This window comes from Marmota monax, unplaced genomic scaffold (assembly GCF_021218885.2).
Source record: "Marmota monax isolate L192 unplaced genomic scaffold, Marmota_monax_Labrador192_F-V1.1 WCK01_AAM20220418_F8-fsc00127, whole genome shotgun sequence".
Taxonomy (NCBI): Eukaryota; Metazoa; Chordata; class Mammalia; order Rodentia; family Sciuridae; genus Marmota; species Marmota monax.
The window spans coordinates 4,288,928-4,310,311 of NW_026692894.1; the positions used below are offsets into that span (position 1 = coordinate 4,288,928).

At 33.6% G+C, this 21,384-nt stretch overlaps 1 protein-coding gene across 4 annotated transcripts in view; it reads right to left on the bottom strand.

Moving 5' to 3' along the window:
- Window positions 1-21,384, bottom strand: part of Zfand3 (zinc finger AN1-type containing 3) — a 316,019-nt gene that overhangs the window by 242,459 nt on the left and 52,176 nt on the right. The window contains exon 2 of one of the 4 annotated variants that reach the window (XM_058581419.1): window positions 10,448-10,613. The exons of 2 other annotated variants lie outside the window; for them this stretch is intronic. In XM_058581419.1, coding sequence (XP_058437402.1) covers window positions 10,448-10,524 — 77 coding nt within the window. In that variant the 5' untranslated portion in view covers window positions 10,525-10,613. Of the gene's footprint in view, window positions 1-10,447; window positions 10,614-21,384 lie in introns of those variants that run through there. One more of the 4 variants, XM_046450640.2, reaches the window with a different exon arrangement.

Sequence of the window (21,384 nt, forward strand, 5' to 3'; positions counted from 1 at the left end):
ATATGGACAGAAGTTGTATATGCTAGCATTACTTTCCTCCCACCAGGAAATGACTTAATTATTTAATATTGTGCTAGCCAGAAAACCCAAGAGTCTAAAGATAACTGTCACCACTCATTTCAAAGTAAACCATGAAAGGCAAAGGGGAGGGAGGAGGCAGAAGGAATAGAAGACAAGTGGAATGAGATGGACATCATTATCTCAAGTACATGTATGAAGACATGAATGGTGTGACTCTGTGTACAACCAGAGACATGAAAAATTGTACTCTATATGTGTAATGAATCGAAATGCATTCTGCTGTCTTATATAACACATTAGAATAAATAAATTTTTTAAAAAAGCAAATCATAAAAGGGGATAAAGGGGACCAGAGTAGGGAGGGTAGGCCCAAAGTGGCCATACATAAACATTAGAAAAAGAAATTTTTAAAAATATACAGATTCCTCAACCCCACCCAAACACAGTGAATCAAAATCTATGGGGCTAATGTCCAGGAATCTTTACATGTTCTTAAGAGGTGATCAGTCTTATTTAAGATGACCACTGGGAAGTTTTTTTTGTTTTAATATTTTGAGTCAAACAGAACAGTTAAGTTATAATTAGCACTGATTTTTTTTTTTAATACAGGAGTACAGAATTTAAAATCTAGTTACGATGTCAGGCCTTTTTATTTACAAGTCCATGAACATTATTCTAGCCACAATGTACTTTTGTGTTTACAAGAATTCATGACACTCTGCATTGTACCTACACTGCCTTTAAGAAATCTTTTATGAGGGCTGGGGTTGTGGCTCGGAGGTAGAGCGCTCACCTAGCAAGAGTGGGGTACTGGGTTCCATCCTCAGCACCACATAAAAAATAAAGATATTGTGTCCACCTAAAACTAAAAAATAAATATTTAAAGAAAAAAGAAATCATTTATGGATTAATACCAACTGCTTATTTACATAGACAATATTACATGGAATACAAACACACATGAGGAACACTACTCAACATTTAGCACAGTGCCTGAAACCTAGACTCCATAGTTTTCCAATGAACAAACATGTAAACCAAAAATATTTACTAGCATCCATATAATGTGCCAAGAACCGTGCTAGATTATGTGACTAAAGCCAATAATAAGACATACTCTCACAATATATATTATTAGCCAGGATATCAGTCATTAAGCAGGCTGGTATAGGAGAATACACCTTCTTTCGTTATTTTCCTTCTTTTACTTTTGGATATGAACATTCAGCTTTATCCTTCTCTGGAGCATTACAGTATTCTCACTTTGTCATATCAATCCCTTTAAATTCCACTTTTCATTTTACATGGGGAAAATGTACACCCAGGTAGCCTCCATTACTATTTCAAAGCAATTGGAAAATCCCAGAATCCACATTTCCATTGGGTTGAGACTTTCCAATATGCCTAATAATGATACTTTATGACCTAGAAGTTCCAATGAATTGGTAGTAAGAAAACATTGATCTGCTTCAGTGGCACTGTAATTGGAATGGTGATTAAATGCATCATGTTAAATTTACCCTGGGCCTTTTCCAGTGTGGCAAATATAAAATGAGCTACCAGCACCAGCAGAGCCTAAACTACTCTTTCCTTCTAAAATTATACTTCTTCTGCATGTCATAGGTGATATGTCTGAGCTTCCCCATTAATAATTAGGTGGCATAACATGACAAACTGTATACACCAATACTGGCTTCCACAGGATGTACACTGCCCAATGTAGTTTATTGTATTTAGCAACTTGGGACAACCTCGTGTATGTCAGAGCTGTGTATTTGCACCACTGTAGTTAATGGTCTGTCAGCATTTCCATTATAAACCAATTTTCAAAGGTTTATTGCTCTGCTGAAGAATTTCTCTGAGCTGAAATCTGGCATCCCAGAAAAGTAAAAACTGTAGTCTGTAGTTGTTTATTCCCTTCCAAGTATGCCAAGCAGTTTGTTGGAGTGGAGGTGGGGGTGTGTTTGGTTTTTGTTCGTTTGTTGTTTTTTTTTTTTTTTTTAAAGTTAATCTGCCCTTTATTTCAGAATTTTCTCATAAAGTCCTATGAGAATGTCCACAAAAACAAAATCTCACATTTCACAATGGGACTATTGTTTAGTAATAGCAGTTAACAATTGGCAAGGTACAGAATATAAACTCCAACTTATTTATAAAAAACATTTTTTAAAATGCAAAACTATTTTTGATGAACTCCAAGTTTTAAAAGGTTTTCACCAGTTCTACCAAGTTATGACCCATGCTATTAGAGTATTCTGCTATATTAAAGTATTCTGGTGTTGATATTAAAATCAGTAGATAACTAAAAATTTTCTCAACTGTAAAAACCTTCTTTTATCCTTCCCACTTAAGAACCATAACTAATGATGTAATGCTATGTAATGAATGTAACCTGCTCTCAATTTCATCTTACTCTACTACTTTTTTTTAATATTTTTATTACTTGCTGATGATATGTGGTGCCAAGAATCGAACCCAGTGCCTCACACATGCTAGGCAAGCGCTCTACCACTGAGCCACAATCCCAAACCCTTTACTCTGCTTACTTAAAGGGGTTAAAAGCTATGAGTAAATGCTAGGTAGCAAGAAAGGTTAATAATAAGAGAGGGTCTGAAAGTAATTCATTAAATTCAGAAAATGGATGACCAGTTCTAAAGCTAATAAAAAAAATAATTGTGATAATCTAGAACACTGGCATATTAGTGGAAAACTAATAGTTTTATTCAATCTATGGAAATTCTTCTACTAGTCTGAAAGCTGGCCAGAATATTTCATGGAGTGAACAAGGAAAACGTCAACTATTCCAGTATTTTTTTTAGTTTCTTGTTATTGAATCTATATTGAAAGCTTAAATATTTACACTTTAAATTACAGAGTTTTTCAAATATACAGCTAATTCTGATACAACACTATCCAATGAATAAAGGAGTTGCAAGCTTAAGCGTAAGTTTTAAAGCTTAAAAATGCTTATAATATACAAGATATATATATATAAGATATAAAGATCCTCTAAAACTTAGGAGATTGCTGGCCAGAGATTCATCCTAAATTAATGCAACTACAGCTTGATAAGCTTTGCCAATTTTCTAATTTTACATTACTCTGAAATTATTTACACCATGTATGAAACTACTTCCAAACTAAATAATACAGAATTTTTGTAAAAGGTTAAATAGGATCTCATTTATGATTACACTGAAAATATGGGTATGACATAGACAAGGACTAGAAGGATCTAACAAATATTAAAACAGATGGATAATTGTTTTTACAAATTTTCTTGATGTCATTGTAATATAAACATTTTATATTTTGATTCCAAATTATTCCTACCTTTACCTTTGACAGGTATTATACACACTATACAAATTCACAAATATAAAAGCTAAAATCAAATCCAGATTTACCAGACTCTCAACAAACAGAATACTCAAGAGTAATTCTCAGTAGCTATAAGAGTTAAAGATAACTGATTTAAAGTGTAAAGATAATTGATTTTTTAGTTATAGATGACACAATACCTTTATTTTTTATTTATTTATTTTTATGTGGTGCTGAGGATCAAACCCAGTGCCTGAGGCTAGCATTCTGCCACTGAGCCACAATCCCAGCCCCATCTTTTACGATTTTTAAAGGATCCAGCTAACAAGGCTCCACAAGTACTTAAGCTGAGAACCTGGGAATCCTTCTGGATTTTTCAACAGAAATCTCAAGTAAGCCTAATCTGGTGGTTCAGATGCAGGTAACCGACACAACAACCCAGCACATACCAGAAAACATTAAACTTTTAGTCTCATTTTTACTCAAAAAGTTGAAGCTTCACTATAAAGCTAACTGAAAAACCCTGGAAGTTATTATTGAAAAGACAAATCACCTTGCTAATGGTTTAAAATAACTACAAAGGTTTTACCAGCTTTTGTAATAGCTTTTCATCCCCTACCCATTTGCCACTCAAATCTCCCTTACTTTTTCCCAGAAAACTGTTTTCATTAATACACTATTTGTAAGAAAATACAACTACAGAACCATGTATTTGTTTTTAAATAAAGAAGGCCTTATCCATGGTGAAAGGACCAGAAGGGGAGGATCTCTGCTCCCACCTCTAAAGAACACAGTAGACTTTCAATAGAATTAAATTTATTGTTTATAAATGAAACAAATACTTAAAAATGTAATAGGTATAAAAAAGTATTAAAGAAAAGTGTGCCTCACTTCCACTCTTTTAAAACACCCATAGCCCTCCATTAGAAACCACAGCAAGTTTCTTGTTGATTCTTCCATGAGGCACATCATATTTAAAACTGTAGCTCCTATCCTCCAAATCTCAGCACTTCTTAGCCTGCCTGCATGCTCTATTTTTCCTTCTAGCACTGATCAATTAATTAGCTTAGCATTATGTATTATTTATGATTAAGCCAATTATTTTATTCTTGTCCCATCCCCACCTACAAATAGAATAAAAGCCCCATGAAAAACTCAGTTCACTGCTATATTCCCATATAATGAAACACTGTATCCGGAACATCATGAATCCTTAACAATAATTATTTGTTAAAGGAGTTAACAATAATCACGTTATTACAAATGCTAAGTAATACATGCAAGTTATCTACTCTTTTACAAAATAGTGATGCCTTTCCAAAAAGGGGAGGGGACCTCCACATAAATAGTGTACTCAAATAGTCAAATCAAATTAACTATTGCAATCACTCTATATTAACTGTTATTTGAAATTATAAATTTTACTCTGAATTTTTACCAAAGGAAACCTGCTCAAACACCACTTGTAAGATTACTTTCCTCTGAGATTTTTCTTGAAAGTGAAATGTCTTCTGTTACTACAATGTCTGTCCATTGGAGAAACAAATTAAATGATAATTTCCAACCTCAGGAGTAATGAAAAGGTAGTTTGCTATGCAATTTTTTCATAACAAGGTTAGCTAAGTTATAAATAAAAACAGAAATCCCCACACATTTATGCAGAAAGACATATATTACAAAGCTTTATGCCACACTGTTTAAAATAGTTACCTAACTAAATGATAATTAAAGTAAGACTAAAAAAAAAAAGTAAGACTGCCAACAATATGAGTACCCATAAAAAGATTAATTAGAGAGAGTATGCTGAAATCTACAGGGTACATGAAGCTTCTAGAAAGATTAATTAATCTACATATTCTGGTAGGAAACAATCTATAAAACATCAAAAGAAGCTGAGGAGTATCTAGAGTACATACCCAAAGGTGTATTGTTTAAATGTGTAATTGCTAAGCACAGGTATGAAAGGATACCCTCCACTAAAAAAACCTGGTAAAAGCAGTTGCCTCAGAAAAAATGAAACTATAAACTGTGATAAAAGATTTACTTTTCACTGTAAACTATTTTGAATTGTTTAAATTTTTACCACGTGCACATATTTTTTCAAAATAGAGAAATCACAAAATTACAAAGTTATTTTATATGAAACACAAAGATAATAATAAAAATCTCTTGTGAATCTCATTTAAATGATGCTATTTCGAGTATTAATTTACATACACAATTTAAATTCAAATATATCTCTAAATTGGCCAGATGAACCATAGTTTTGGATCATTAAGTAATTCATGTCACTTCAGAAAAATCACACTATAAAAATAAGTATTAACACAATATTACTTAAATAACTATATTAAAAGACTGACAATAACATGCTAACATTACATTTAATGCTTTTCTCCTAATGCCAGAAAAAATGTAAGGATATATATATATACACTACCATATCTATTCAACATTAAACTAAAGACACTAGTGAAAGTAAGCAAGAAAAGTCAAATAAGAATCTTTATGAGAAGTAAATCTGTAATTATTTATATATGACATGACTGAATGTATAAATCATACAAAGAAATCTATAAACTATTAGAATCTGCAAATTAACTTGGCAAGGTCATTGACCATAAGGTCGACAAAAATTAATTTTATTTCTACATTCAAAGCAATAAAACAAGTAAGAGAGAGAGAGAAAGAGAGAGAGAAATTTAAATCATAAAATTTACCATGGAACCAAAAGACATCAAATACCAAGGGAAAAAATCTAAAAGATGCATAGGGCTACTACGGTGAAAATTATAAAATAGTGCCAAAAGAAATTAAAGAAGACTTATATTAAGTTTATACACTATGCTTATGGTTGGAAGATAATATTATAAACTGACAGTTCTCCCCAAATTCACCTATAGAGTCAACAGAATTTCAACCAAAATCTCAGTAACTGTTTCTAATTAAAACTGACAAGCTGACTCTAAAAATTTATACAAAAATGCAAAGGATACAGAATAGCTAAGACAAAACTGAAGCTAGAGGACCTACACTAACAAATATGAAGACTTATCTGATAGTTACAACATTAAGGACCAAGTGTTATTGGTGCAGAAATAAGCAAACAGACCCATAGAATAGATTAAAGAGACTAAGAAAAGACCCATACTTATTTGGACAAATACCACCATATCAAATCATTGGAGGAAAATGATCTAGTCAATAAATACTGCTAGGTCAACTTGATATCCTTATGAAAAAAATAAACGTTTGACCATTTGCTTAACAGTATTGGTAAATGTACACAGTAGACACAAATGTGAAATGTAAAACAATAAAGCTAAAAGAATTAAATATGGCGAAACTTTTTTTTAAACCGGAATCCAGGTTATTTATAAGGTAAAACTTAAACACAAAGAACACTAACCACCTAATACATTGATAAACTGTACTTCATTAAAATAAAGAACTGTTCATCAAAAGATAAAACCAAGGAAAGAAAAAAGCAAAGCACATTTGGGAGAAGATAGCTATAATATGTATCTATGATGTGTGCGCAAAATATATAAAGAATTATTATTAACCACTAAGACCAGCACTTTATTTTAAAGTGGACAAAAGACATAAAGAGGAATTTCAAAAATGTGGACACTCAGCTGGGAATGTAGTGCAATGATGGAGTGCTGAGCATGATATGAGGCCACAGATTCAATCCCCAGCAATGCCAACAAATTTACTTTAAAAAGTGGACATCTCTGGGGCTGGGGCTGGGGCTTAGCATGTGCAAGGTGCTGGATTCGATCCTCAGCATCACATAAAAATAAATAAGTAAAATAAAACACATCAAGGGGCTGGGGATGTAGCTCAAGCAGTAGCGCGCTAGCCTGGCATGCAGGGGGCGCTAGGTTTGATTCTCAGCACCACATACAAATAAAGATGTTGTGTCCACCGAAAACTAAAAAATAAATATTTAAAAAAAAATTCTCTTTAAAAAAAAAAAACACACATCAATCTTTAAAAAAAAAAAAGGCATCTCTGTGATCAAAAAGGCAACTGCACAAGAGCTCTACACCATTCAACATCAGAGAATGTAAATTAAAATCATAATGTGAGGCTGGAATGTAGCTCAGTAGCAGAACACTTGTCTAGCATATATGAGGCCCTGGTTTCAACACACAGCAACACATACACAGTCATACCAAAAAAAGTAACTGAATTTAAAAAGACTGAAAGTAACTGTTGGCAAAGATTGGTACAATGGAATATCTATACCATTATGCTGGGACAATAAGCTGATGATCACTATGGCAAAAGATAAGTATACATAACCTAAGACCATTCCCTCCTATGTGTATACTCATGAGACATGAGACTATAAAGATGTACCAATAAATAATGTAAATCAATATTCACAACTGCATTATTCCTAACAGAGACTGAAAACATGTCCACAAGCAAGAGACTTTGTTTTGTATTAACAAGATTTGTTCTGTATTAACAAATGAAATAAGTACTACCACAAGCAACAACAAAGATGAGCCTTACAGATATAATGCTGAACAAAAGAAACCAGACACAAAGAAATACCTATGATTCTAGTTAAGTTTAACTAAGTGTTTAAGTAAAACTAAATCTGTGGTGACAGAGATCAAAATAATGATTATCTATAGAGGGGACTTTACGAAAGGGCAAGAAAGAGCCTATAGAGTGACAGAAATATTCTTTATCTGGATCTCACTGGTAATTACATGGATATACTGAATATATATAAATATATATATACTGACATATAGAAACAGAAATATGCATTTATAAAAATTCATCACCCTGTAAATTTAACATCATATATATTCTACATAAATCATATATAAATTCATGAAGAAGATATTATGATCACCATGCCAAAATATTTAAAATGTAAATGTCTAGGGGGAAAAAACAATTTACCAAAATTGAGACTAGAAAAATCAATGAAGAATAATTCATAATGAAAAAGCCAAACCTCGAAACCAACCTAGATGTCTGTTAATGTATGAATAGATACAGAAAATGTGATACACACACAGGCAAATAGAGTTTTATTCACCTATAAAGAAGAATGAAATTATGTTATTTGCTGGAAAATGAGTGGAACTTGGGAACACTATGTTAAAAGAAATAAGCCAAAATGAGAAAGTCAAGGGTTGTAGGTATACTTTCTTTCATATAAAGAAGTTACAGACAAAAGGGGGGAGGGGGGTGGTAGAGGGGGAGGGTGGTAGGGTGGGATCTCATAAAAATTGAAGGAAAATCAATAGAGTAGATGAAACAAGAATTTCAAATCAGAAACAACCGTTATCTATCTATATGTATTCAATGTTGTACAAGGCAGCTAATACAGTGGAAAAGAGTAATAATGAGAAAGTACAAAAATTCTAAAAGGTAGAAAATAAACTAATTCAAAAAGTATACAAAATTGTGAAAGCAGAAAATCAAAACTCCCTATAAAATTATTAGAGTTAAAAAGTAAGCCAGATGCAATGGTGCATGCCTGTAAATCCCAACGGCTCAGGAAGCTGATGCAGCAAGAATGCAAGTTCAAAGCCAGCCTCAGCAAAAGCAAGGCTCTAAGCAACTCAGTAAGGCCCTGTCTTAAATAAAATACAAAATAGGGATGGAGATGTGGCTCAATGTTCGAGTTCCCCAGAGTTCAATCCCTGGTACCAAAAAAAAAAAAGTGAATTAAGGGCTGAGGTTATAGCTCAGTGGTGGAGCGCTTACCTCGCACATGTGAAGCACTGGGTTCAATCCTCAGCACCACATAAAAATAACTTAAAAATAAAGGTATCCTGTCCATCTACAACCAAAAGTGTTTGTTTTTTTTTTTAAGTGAATTGAGCAAGATTGCTTGATTCAAAACCAGTATGCAAAACTCCATTGTATTCTATATACCAATATCAAATGCATTTGGCAATGCTATGGCATTACTGATAATTATCTTAAGTGTGATAATGGTATTAATGTTATGTCTAGAGAACAAAATCTTTGCTTTAGGTATGTTTTCTCTCGTATGTGGAAGTTACAAATGAAAAGGGGGAAAGGTAGAGTGGAATCTCATGAAAACTGAAGTGAAATCAATAGAGGAAAAGGAACAGGGGGAAGGGATAAATTGTAAAATTACATACTGAATTATTTTTGGATGAAATGATATGGTGGCTGACATTTGCTGCAAAATGGTGATGTACAAGTGAAACAAAATTAAATACAATAAATGGCTGAAGCCCTTCAAAATAAAAAGCCTCTCAGCAAAAGCAAGGCGCTAAGCAACTCAGTGAGGCCCTGTCTTAAATAAAATACAAAATAGGGCTGGGGATGTGGCTCAGTGGTAGCAGGGTAATTCACAATTCTGTCTGCATTGTTTCATAATAAAAAGTCAAAATATCAAAAGAAAATATGTGCAAAAGATATTTCTGATGGACTGTTATCCAAAATATACAAATAATACTCAACAACAAAATAAAACCCTTATTTAAAAATTGACAAAAGAAAGGATGGCTGGGGTTATGGCTCAGTGGTAGAGTACTTGTCTAGCATGTGTGAGGCACTGGGTTCGATTCTCAATACCACATATAAATGAATAAATAAATAAAGGTCCATCAATAACTAATAATTTTTTTAAAATGGACCAAAGACCTGAAAAGACATCTCATATACAAAAGGCAAATAAGCAAATGAAAAAAAATGTTCAACATGTTACGCCAAATGCTGGCAAGAGTGTGGCGCAACAGGAACTCTCATTCACTATTGGTGGGAATGTAAAATGGTACTGTGAAGACAATCTAGCAGTTTCTTAGGAATCTAAACATTCTCATACACTCCAGCAATCATGCTCCTTGGTATTTAACCAAATGAAATGAAAACATACCAAAAGAACAATATGGCACACCAATATATGTGTCATTCAATGGCCAAAACTTGAAAGCAACCAAGATATCCATCAGTAGGTAATGAATAAGCTGTGTTATAGCTAAACAATGGACTATTAGTACTAAAAATAAATTAGCTATCAAGATATAAAAGGACACACAAGAAACTTAAATGCATATTAGTAAGTGAAAGAAGTCAATCTGAAAAGGCCACATACTGTATGATCCTCACTGTATGACATTCTGGAAAAGGAAAAACTATGAAGACAGTAAAACAACCAGTAGGGGCAGGCATAGTGGCGTAGTCCTACAATCTCAGCAACTCTGAAGGCTTAGGCAGGAAGATTGCAAGTTCAAGGCCAGTCTCAGCAATTTAGGGAGGCCCTACAGAAAAAAAAAAATTAAAAATAAAAGTAAAAAAGAACTGGGATGCAGCTCAGTGGTAAAGTTCCCCAGAGTTCAATCCCAAAATAAAACAAAAATATCAGTAAATGCCAGAGCTTAAGTGAGACGGAGGGATGAATAGTAGAGCATAGAGAATTTTCAGACTAGTAAAACTATTCTTACGTGATACTATGATATGTATCAGTCATTAAATATTTGTCCAAACCCATGGAATGTACAACACCAACAATGAACCCTAATGTAAATGATGGACTCTGAGTGATGATATGTAAGTATAAGCTCATTCAAATGTACTGCTCTAGTACAGGATATTGACAGTAAGGGAGGCTGTGCAAAAGTAAGGACAGGTGTATGGGACTCCTTGTACCTTCTGCTCAATTCTGTTGTAAGCCTAACACTGCTCTTTAAAAATAAAAATTAAAATTAAAAAATTGGCAAACTTACTCTCAGATATCTGTAGTTGTAAACTGTAAAGCTACAATATAACTAAACAGTTTGTACTGGAATGAATATAGACAAATTAAAGTACTAGAATAGAAAAACCCAAATCAGACCATATGCATGGACATTTGTTTTACAAGAATGGTGTTATTGCAAAGCACTGGAAGAAAGAAGGTCTTCTCAATAAATAAATGGTGTTGGCCCACTGAACACCCATAATTAACCTTTTCCCTACATCTCACATAACAATTAATTCCAGGAAGAATGTATATCTAACTATGGAAAGCAAAAGAATATACCTACTAAATATCAAAGAGGAAAAATGTATTATAAAACACAGTTTAGATTTCTTAGTCGAAATACATAAAATGCATAAAGTATAGATCATACAAAATTGCTATACTGAACTACACCAAAATTAAGAACATCACTTCACTGAAGGACATAATTAATGGAGTGAAAAAGTAAACCACCATAGATTATGAAAAAAAAAAGTCTGTTAACACCTAAGTGCTAATATCCTTAATATATCCTACTGCAACAAATCTATGAGAAAATAAACAACCAAAAGAAAAAAGGCAAAGATTTTAAATAAATCATGAGAATATTTTAAACATACAGAAAAAAATAATCAGGAAAATATAAATCAAAATGGTAATATAATATGATGCCATCAAGGAAATTATTAATATTAAAAAGATCTACAATATGAAGGACAGGCAAGAAAGTGAAACAAGTAGAAATCATAAGTACAATTTTGGAAATCAGTTCATCATCTATTAAACTAGGTGATAGAGAAACTTATGACTTATTATCCCTAGTTACACACCCAACAAAACATGGCACTCACATACATGAATGTTCACAGTATATAATACAGAGGCCCAGCAATAATAAAACGAAAAAACAAACTGGTATATTCCTAGAATGGGGCAGATAAATAGCAATGGAAATAAATTAAATATAGCTGTATTCAACAATGTGAATAATCTCACAATATTAATTAAAAGAAGTCAGACTTGGGCCAGGCGTGGTGGCACACGCCTGTAATCCCAGCAGTTTGGGGGGGGTTGGGGGGTGGTTTGCAACTTCAAAGCCAGCCTCAGCAATGGTGAGGTGCTAAGCAACTCTGTGAGGTCCTGTCTCTAAATAAAATACAAAATAGGGCTGGGGATGTGGCTCAGTGCCCCTGAGTTCAACCCCCGGAACCCCACTCCACCCCCTGCCCCAAAAAAGTCACACTTGGGAGAGTATAAAACAGTGGGCTTTGACAATGCATATTATATTCAATTTTATGTTCTGAGCAATGGTTACATAAGAATTAAATTTATGATAGTTCATTGAAACATATATACTCACAGGTATATAATTTTCTAAAGCATGCTATTTAATTTCACACACACAAAAAAAATGAAATATAAGGACATCCAAGTTCAACTACCATGGATAACAATAAACCGGATTTACTCTACTATCTCAAACAAAAATGTCAAAAATCAACAAAATATATGGGAAATATATTTTGTTCAAACTACTGAACAACAGAAAATGAAGGTCACTGATCAATAAGATAGCAAACAATAAAGGAGACTTATGATTTCCCCACTTTACTAAGAATATCCAGGGCACAGCACCAACAGGCAGATCCAATGAAGCCAATCTCTCCTATAGGTTGAAGAAGAGTTAAGAGGACAAGGAGGTCAAAACAGCTAGAGTTTGCAAGGCAGTTAGAGGACGTGAGAAAGCAACACAAAGAACTCTGGTGATCCACAGAGAGCCCTCTATACATGTTCAGGTCAGCAATTATTAGTGTGCACATGTGAGGAAGGTCAAAGAACTACTGGAGAGATCTACAAGAAACAGCCATTATTCACACAGAGCCTAGAATAGTGCCTGCTCCTATCAACTGGATTGAAAAACCTCATAATCCATAGGACCCTGGGTAGAGGACTCAGAAAAGAACTGCCTCAGTACTAGAATAAAAGAACCCTAGACTGAATACTGATCTGGTACAGTCTAACAAAATGAAGACATGAAATGACTGAACCCTTTCAGAAAAACTTACCTATCAAAATAAAGCTCAGAAATATTTATATGAACACAAAAATATCCATCACCCAAAACGGTAAAATTCACAATGTCTAATAGATACTCAAAAATTTTAACAGGAATGCAAAGAAACAGGAAAATATGATCCAGAATGATAAGAAAAATCAAATCAGTCACAACTAATCTGGAAGTGATAGGACAGTAATCAAAGACATTAAATTATTTTAACTATTCCATATGTTCAAAAAGTTAAATGTGGGGATTGGGGGGAGGGGGTGGCGCTGCTGGGGTTGTGGCTCAGTGATAGAGCACTTGCCTAGCAAGTGTAAGGCACTGGGTTCAATCCTCAGCACCACACAAAAATAAATAAAATGAAAGTATTGTGTCCAACTAAACTAAAAAAATTAAAAATACAAAAAAAGTTAAGTAGACTTGGAAGATATCCAAAAAATCAAATAGGAGTAGGCAAAATATATCTCATGGAAATATGAACCTACAAAGAGTGATAAGCACTGGGAAAAGGGTGACTATGTAAATAAACAAACTTTTCTAATTACACACACCCTTTCAAAGATGACTGCTGAAAGCAAAACTAATAACAATATAATAGGGGTTTTATAACACATGGAAAGGCAAAAGTACATTATGACATAAGAGTTAGAGATATTGAAAGAGAAGATAATCACATGATACATGAAATTCTGTAAATCACCAGAAGGCAGACCGTCGTAAAATAACAGTAATCACAAAAATTTATACCCAGACACCTTTTATCACACTGAGGAAGTTTCCTTCTACTCCTACTTTGTTGGGTGTTTTTATCATGAAATGGTGTTGAATTTTTATCATAAACTTTGCGTCTACTGAGATAATCATATGATTTGGGGTTTATATTCTTTTGATAAGATGTACTACAATAATTTACTTTTGGATATTAAACAACTTTAGACACCTGGGATAATCCCATCTAGTCATGATTACAATTCTTTTTATATATTGCTTATTTGGTTTACTAACATTTTGTTGGTAATTTTTGCATCCATATCCCAGAAAGATGGATTTGTATGTAGTTTCTTTTGGTATCTGTCTGGTCTTGGTAATTGAGATACATGAGTTGGGAAGTGCTTCTGCTTCATGGTTTTATGTATGTATGTATGTATGTATGTGGTGCTGAGGATCGAACCCAGTGCCTCACACATGCAAGGCAAGCACTCTGCCGCTGAGCCACAACCCCAGCCCCAAAAGGCCACATATTCTTATGATTTCTGAATTGTCCAGAAGAGGGAAATTCAGAGACAGAAAGTAGTCACAGGAACTGCAGGGTTGAAGAGTGAGTCTAGGGAAGTGATAGCTAAAGTACAGAGGATTATTGTTTGTTTCTGTTTTGTGGTGATGAAAATGTTTGACTAGCTGTTGTTATAACCCTCTTGACTATTTTTCCAGAATTCTGACAAAAGTTGATTATGACAGTTTCTGCTTGTTATTCAATGCTTTTATGGAAATACTAATGTAATGGTTGGAGATGCCAGCTCTGTCATTTGACTGAAGCCATTCCTGGGGTGATCTTTCAGATATTGGAAAGCAGGATAAACCATTAAGATATGGTTTCAAAATAAAAACTGAATTTAGAAGAATCTGCTATTCCATATGTTGATAATCAAATTCTCAGGAACTACACAATACCAGGACTTATCTTAAAAAGAAGCTGATATAATGACATTACTTTGTAAATTAGCAAAAATTATAACAAACCTCATGGTGTTAGTTTGGACATACTTCAGATGCTTTGTATCTGCTTACTTCATAAAACTTTGATGACAGTAATACATATCAATGTAGTTGATATTTGAAATCTTTTAAGAGTATCCCACAATTTAGGGCTAAGGATACAGCTCAGTTGTAGAGCACTTGCCTAGTATGTACAAGGCCCTAGGTTTGATCCCTCGTATCACTAAAAAAAAGATTAACCACAACTTAATTCTATCCACAAAGTAATACAGTGAGGAAGAATAATAACTCGTTACAGAAAGACCACTATATCTCAAATGGGGAAGGGCCTTCTTCATAGCCATTCAGGTATTCAATAACAGAGTCAGAATGAGAAAGCTAAAGGCTCCTGGATCTCAAACTTTTTATGCTCTTTCCATTCACATTTTACTCCTTCTCAATAAAGACCCAAAAATCCACGTATCAGCAAGGAGGGATTACTAATTTAAGTATCTCAAAGAGTTAACTAAGTAGGGATTCAAACTGAGGTGCTACTTACTTAAAAACTAAAGTGCACATTCATTAAACAAATTGTTAACTGGGAAAGGATAATAAATGTACATGTGTGAATTCTCACTGAAAATTATCAATTTCAGAATGATTCCAACAAAGCAATGCTTGTATGTGTTGCCAGCTGGGATATAAATACAAAAAAAAAAAAAAAAACTAAAATGATTCTTGCTATTATAAGCAGCTACTCATATTTTTTTTTACCCATTTTTTCCCATTTTCTTCCTGTCTAAAAGTAAGAATTGAGTGCTAAATGCAAGCAGTCACATAACAAGATGCAAGGCCTAGTTGTTCAAATGAATTATCATGAGAAATACCCTGAAGATGATTGATAGAACATGTCCTAACATGCCCAATAATTTTCCTGGTCTAATACCGATGCAAAAGTAATCAGGGAGAAAAAAATAAAAATAAATCACTGCTTAAAATATATACTGTGTAGTTCATAAAAAATTAAATATACATCTGAAAGTAGTAAATATATATATATATATATATATATATATCACAATAAAAGTTATATATCAAGGAAGAATAATAATTGTCAATCTTTTCAAACTAATTGAAGCCTGGCTAGTTATTAAATCATGATTCGAATCAAAAACACTCTAACTGTAGTCAAGCACTATATAGCATCAATGCCCAAGGCAAATTCCAGATTCACCAACAGGAATCCACAGTCCAATAACAAGGACATTAGGTCTCACAGGATAATGCATTTACTGTTTTCTTCTCACCTTCTTATGCCTTTCGAAATTATAACACAATGAGTTATTAAATTCAACATCTGAAATGCTCAAAATGACCCTCACTTCTCAGTGTAGCAGACACTATTGGTAACATACCCAGTCACTCTCCTTCCTCCTCACTAACAAAATCCCTATTTTCTTTTGGAGGCCCTAGGCACAGAACCAGGGGAGATATTAATCCCATTATTCCTCTTTGCCAACAATATATGTAAATGTGGCTACATGACCCAGTTCTGAAAAATAAATTGAAGTTTTCTAAAGATGTGAAGGGGCAGAAGAATTACTGGGGAGAGCTTTATTCCTTAATGATATAGAAAACTGAGAAAAGAGAAAGATCCCTTTTTTCCCTCCTTCTGCTTCAGATGGGGGTACAGGGGTTTGGAAAACTGCAGCCCTATGGGAAGGGCAAGCAAAGTACAAATTATAGAACTACTGAACCCACCCTAGAACTGCCAAATTCAGACTTCTTGTGAAGTGAAATAATAAATGACTATATGGCTTAAGCTCATGCTATTCAAAAGGGTAGTCCATGGAGTTCGGCCAGTCCGCAAAATGTTACCCATCTACAATGAGGTTAAGTACAAAAAAAAAAAAAAACAAAGAACAAGTATTCAGAAACTTTATGTTAATTTTACATTGCTCATAGCATTTTTATTCTATTTTATAAACTGTAAGCCTGCAATGAATTAAAATTTCTTCTTAAAAAGAAGACCATTGCATAGTAGAAAAGGATTTGTTTAGATAATTTTTAGGTGGTTCTAAGTCACTTATAGCCAAAACAACCAGGGACTCAGCAACATCTAAGAGAACACAGTATATACAAGTCCTCTTACATCCTTACCTATTTTAAAGGTAACCTTTCCTGCAAATAATAAGACATACCAGGTGAAATTTAATTGAAGTAAAAACTAATCTGGAGAATTGCATTTTGATTTCCTAATTATGAAATTCCAAGGATCCCAGAGCACTATGGAAAAAGAAAAAGAGAAGTCTAACAGGAAAATTCAATCCAAATGACAAGGAAAAATTAAACTCTAAAAGAATAAAGCATAAATGATTGAAGCATTATGCATTCCAACTGATAATGCCATACTTATACAACTACATTTCAGATGCTAATTCTCTTTAGAATACAATATTATCTGACTTCATTAAACTAGTTTGGAGCTCAGTAGAGCTGATCTATTACAGTATCAGAGATTAAGCTATGTCATTCAAACTTGCAAGTCTGGCTTTGAAGAAATTTAAACAATGTACAATGGGATACTATTTTTTATTTTTTTAATTTGTTCTTTTTAGCTACAAATAACAGTACAGTATATTCTGAGACATTATACATACATGGAGTATAATATTCTAATTATGATCCCATTCTTGTGGTTGAACATGATGTGGAGTTACATTGATCGTGTATTCATATATAAATAATGAAAAGTTATTATATTCATTCTACTGTCTTTCCTAATCCCATTCCCCCTCCCTTCCCTTCATTACCCTGTTAATCCAATGAATTTCTATCCCCCTACCAATAATATACTATTTTTAAATCCATCAATTAAAACCTCTTTTTCTGGGGCTGGGGTTGTGGCTCAGTGGTAGAGCACTCACCTAGCACATGTGAGGCCCTGGGTTCGATCCTCAGCACCACATATAAATAGATAAATGTATTGTGTCCATGTACAAATAAAAAATATATTCTTTTTTAAAAAAAAAAACTTTTTCTATCACAATCTGTAAAAATTTTTAACCATACTCTTAATATATGAGAGCTGAAACTACAAGTAAATTATATTTTACCAGGAATATATAACACAATTAAGACCTTAACTTATAGTTTCACTTTATTGTTTTTTTTTTTCTTTTCAGTAAATTAAGAATACATACAGGAAGAAGAGTTTACAAATGCCTTCTTAGTACTGTACATAGATAGATGAGAACATACAAGTAGAAATATCAACATAATAAGAAGCACAGCTGCAATTGAATAGCACAACTTTATAAATCTGTTTGTCAAAACCATTTGTTTTCCAAAAGCCTATACATTAATTGCTTAAAAAATAATCCAGATTCCATAATCCACTTCTTCCAACAGTAGCAAAATGAACTTGTCCAAAAAATATAGTTGGTATTCCAACAAATATCTTCACAGTCTAATTAGATTAACTCACTGATTAAACAGCTAACCACTAAATAAGGAGATCACATTTTTTTAAACAGCTAAGAGCATACATGGTATACTTATGGGAGCTTCATCAAGCATCAAGTAGAGTTCCCCAATCTAAATAAAAAAACAAACTAAAATACAATTTTACTGGTATTGGGGTAGCCTTGACAAGACTCTTCCCATTAAGGAATACCATCATAAGACAGGTTTGGTTTGTTTGGGCTTTTTCCCCTTTTTATCACAAGATCATCCCAACATATTTAGTTCCAGTTTGTTTGAACTTTTTTCATAATATACGTTAAGGTTAGCTTATTTAAAATACATTTCTTTAATAATCCTGATGTAAAGTGAATGCTTTAGATAAGAAAGTCATGATGATTACATATTTAATACAAATGTTCAAAATGCCAAGAATAAAAAATACATTTCTTTTAAACTGAGAATAGTTCTTGCTCACTCTTACAAGAGAATTACTTCCATTACTCTGAAATTTCACTGCTTTCAAATCCAAGAACAAAACGAATACCAAGAATGACATTTAAAAGAAAAGCCAAAGCACTTTTTCCACATTGCCACATTCCTACTTCATTAAAACACAATTTATGCTTTATAATTTTCACTGATTAAATAATATGTTACCAGATTAAGGAATAGAAGCATAATATACAATCAACAGCTCTTGACTTTAATATACAAAACATGGAATTCTCACTTTTAGCATATGTATGTGAAGCCAGAATTAGTCAGTATAGATAGGTAAATCGAGTCAGGTTGGAAAAGGCCAATGTTAATTCCTTCAAAGCTCTTCCTTCACCCTCATCAAGGACCTCCCCCTGCTCCGACCAGTTATTAAGATAACCTGTCCCAGGAATTGCCCCTCCCCACAAGAAGCTACAAGGCTGTTAATTAATGTGTCCTTGGCTACTCCATCCTGCCCTTCCCCCTTTTCAGCCCACCTATTTCCCACCTTTTAGCCATCCCACAGAGCATTTCCTAGGCCTAGTCAAATGCCTAGTCAGTTAAGCAGTAAGGAGAAAGATAAGGGGAAAAGGGCAGGAGAACAAAGGAAGCCTAGGACATACATATAAAAACACCTTGATTCTTGGGATACCAGGATACTAGCTATGGCCCCCTTCTCCCTCCAGGGGGAAGTCTCTGTTACCCCTTTTTAAAAACCCTGCTATATATGCTTGCCTAGGCGTGCTTCTCTAATATTCAAACTTCAACACGTGAGGAAGCAGAACTCATCACCGGTGGTATCATATGGACACTTATATGTATGTGTACTAAATTGCTTTCTTAAATTTTTAAAAGGTAATATGGCTTTTCTGAGCAAAAGTGTGCTGAAGCGATCAATGCAGAATGTGGAAGATCTCTACTGAACATAAATCACTTGTCCTGCCCAAACAACTAATACTATTTTAGGATTCAGCCATTCAAACAACTAGGCTGTGTTCTAACACATCAAGTTTAACCTTCTAACTATACAGACAGGGAAGCGAAGTCCAGAGCTATTTAAGTGATTTCTCTGAGATCACATTACTCATCAGTTTAAACCTAGCACTGGTTTCCCTGTCATCTAGTTAGCTTGGTTGCAATAGTTAAGGCTGAATATCGACACATTCTTTAAACATCTGTTCAGTTGCTTTGCTCAGAATTATAACTTATTTTTCTTCCTTTCTTTTTTTTTTAAATAAACTATGCACAATTTAATTTGTTTTTAAAAAGTAATCTTAAGAAAGGTATTCTGGAAATAAAGACCATTACTCAAAATTAAGGTTGGAATTCTTCAAAATTGTCTTCAGATCAACATTTATAAATTGTTAAGGAATTAGCATATATATGACAGTGACCCAAGCGCTTAAGTCTCTACTGATTTTTCCTATCAATTTTTTAGGTAGATAAGACTTTTGGTTTCATATATGAGGAAAACAAAGTCATACAAGTCTTACAAGTACACAGTCTTTGGACACACCACTGGCTCTTTTCATTTTTCTACAGTTACCTTTGTATAGACCTTAAGTATTCTTTAAATTGATGACCACCTAACATTTCTTCCCTTAATCTTGTCTCAAAAAAACATAGTAGTCATTTTTCCCACCCAAAGGCATATCCAAGCTCCAAAAGATGCCTGGTCACCACAAAAAATAGTTTTCAGGCCCTGAATACAGACTATAAGAGTTACCCCCTCCCATACACACTTCAAGACATTTTGAGAAAAGATGTCAATGTTGGAATAATTAAAACTCAAAAGAAATAACATGAAGTCAAAATTCCTTTCCAAAAATTCACATATTATTTGGACACTATTACTACCTGGGAAAAGCTGGAATGACTGAAGCATAATAAATGTTCTCCTAAGTTGAAATTGCTTGAGGAATCCACTGATTTTTTTTTTTCCTTCATTCACATCTCTAACAAAAGTATTCTTCAGCATGACTTCACAACATACTTGGAATGACTGGACAATCTAATTTGCTTGCTGGTAACCTTGCCTTCTCAGTTAAATGGCACAACTGAGAAACTTTGCAGACATCTTAGTCTAGAGTTCAAAGCCATAACAGAACTTTATGCCAACAATCTCTCAAAGGACACAGCAACCTTACCTACTACCAATCCTCATTTTTGTGAATTAGGACATACTTCATTTTCAATCACTTGTAAAGCTCTATTGGTCCCAAACAATAACAAAATCATTCTAAACACTCCTCCAGTTAATGTGATAAAGTCCAAAATCAATTTCTATTAGAAGAGCTACACATATTCCAAAACTCTAGATCGTTTTCTGTACACAGGAGCTTGAAAGGCCCTAGAACTCTTGGTGACCCAAGTTTTCTCTACAAAGGATGACTGTATCTTTAGAAACTCCTCCTCAAATGGTTGCAAGGCCTGGTAATCTCCTGAACATCATGAATGACTTTGGTGGATGGGAGAAGAGGTACATTACTTAGATATAGGGTAGATTTCTAAAGACTTAACTATTTTTAAATATCTGTAAACATAACTACTTTGTGAACTGGGTACTTTCTATACTATCAACAAAGAGAGAGAGATTAGGAAGAAAAGAAAA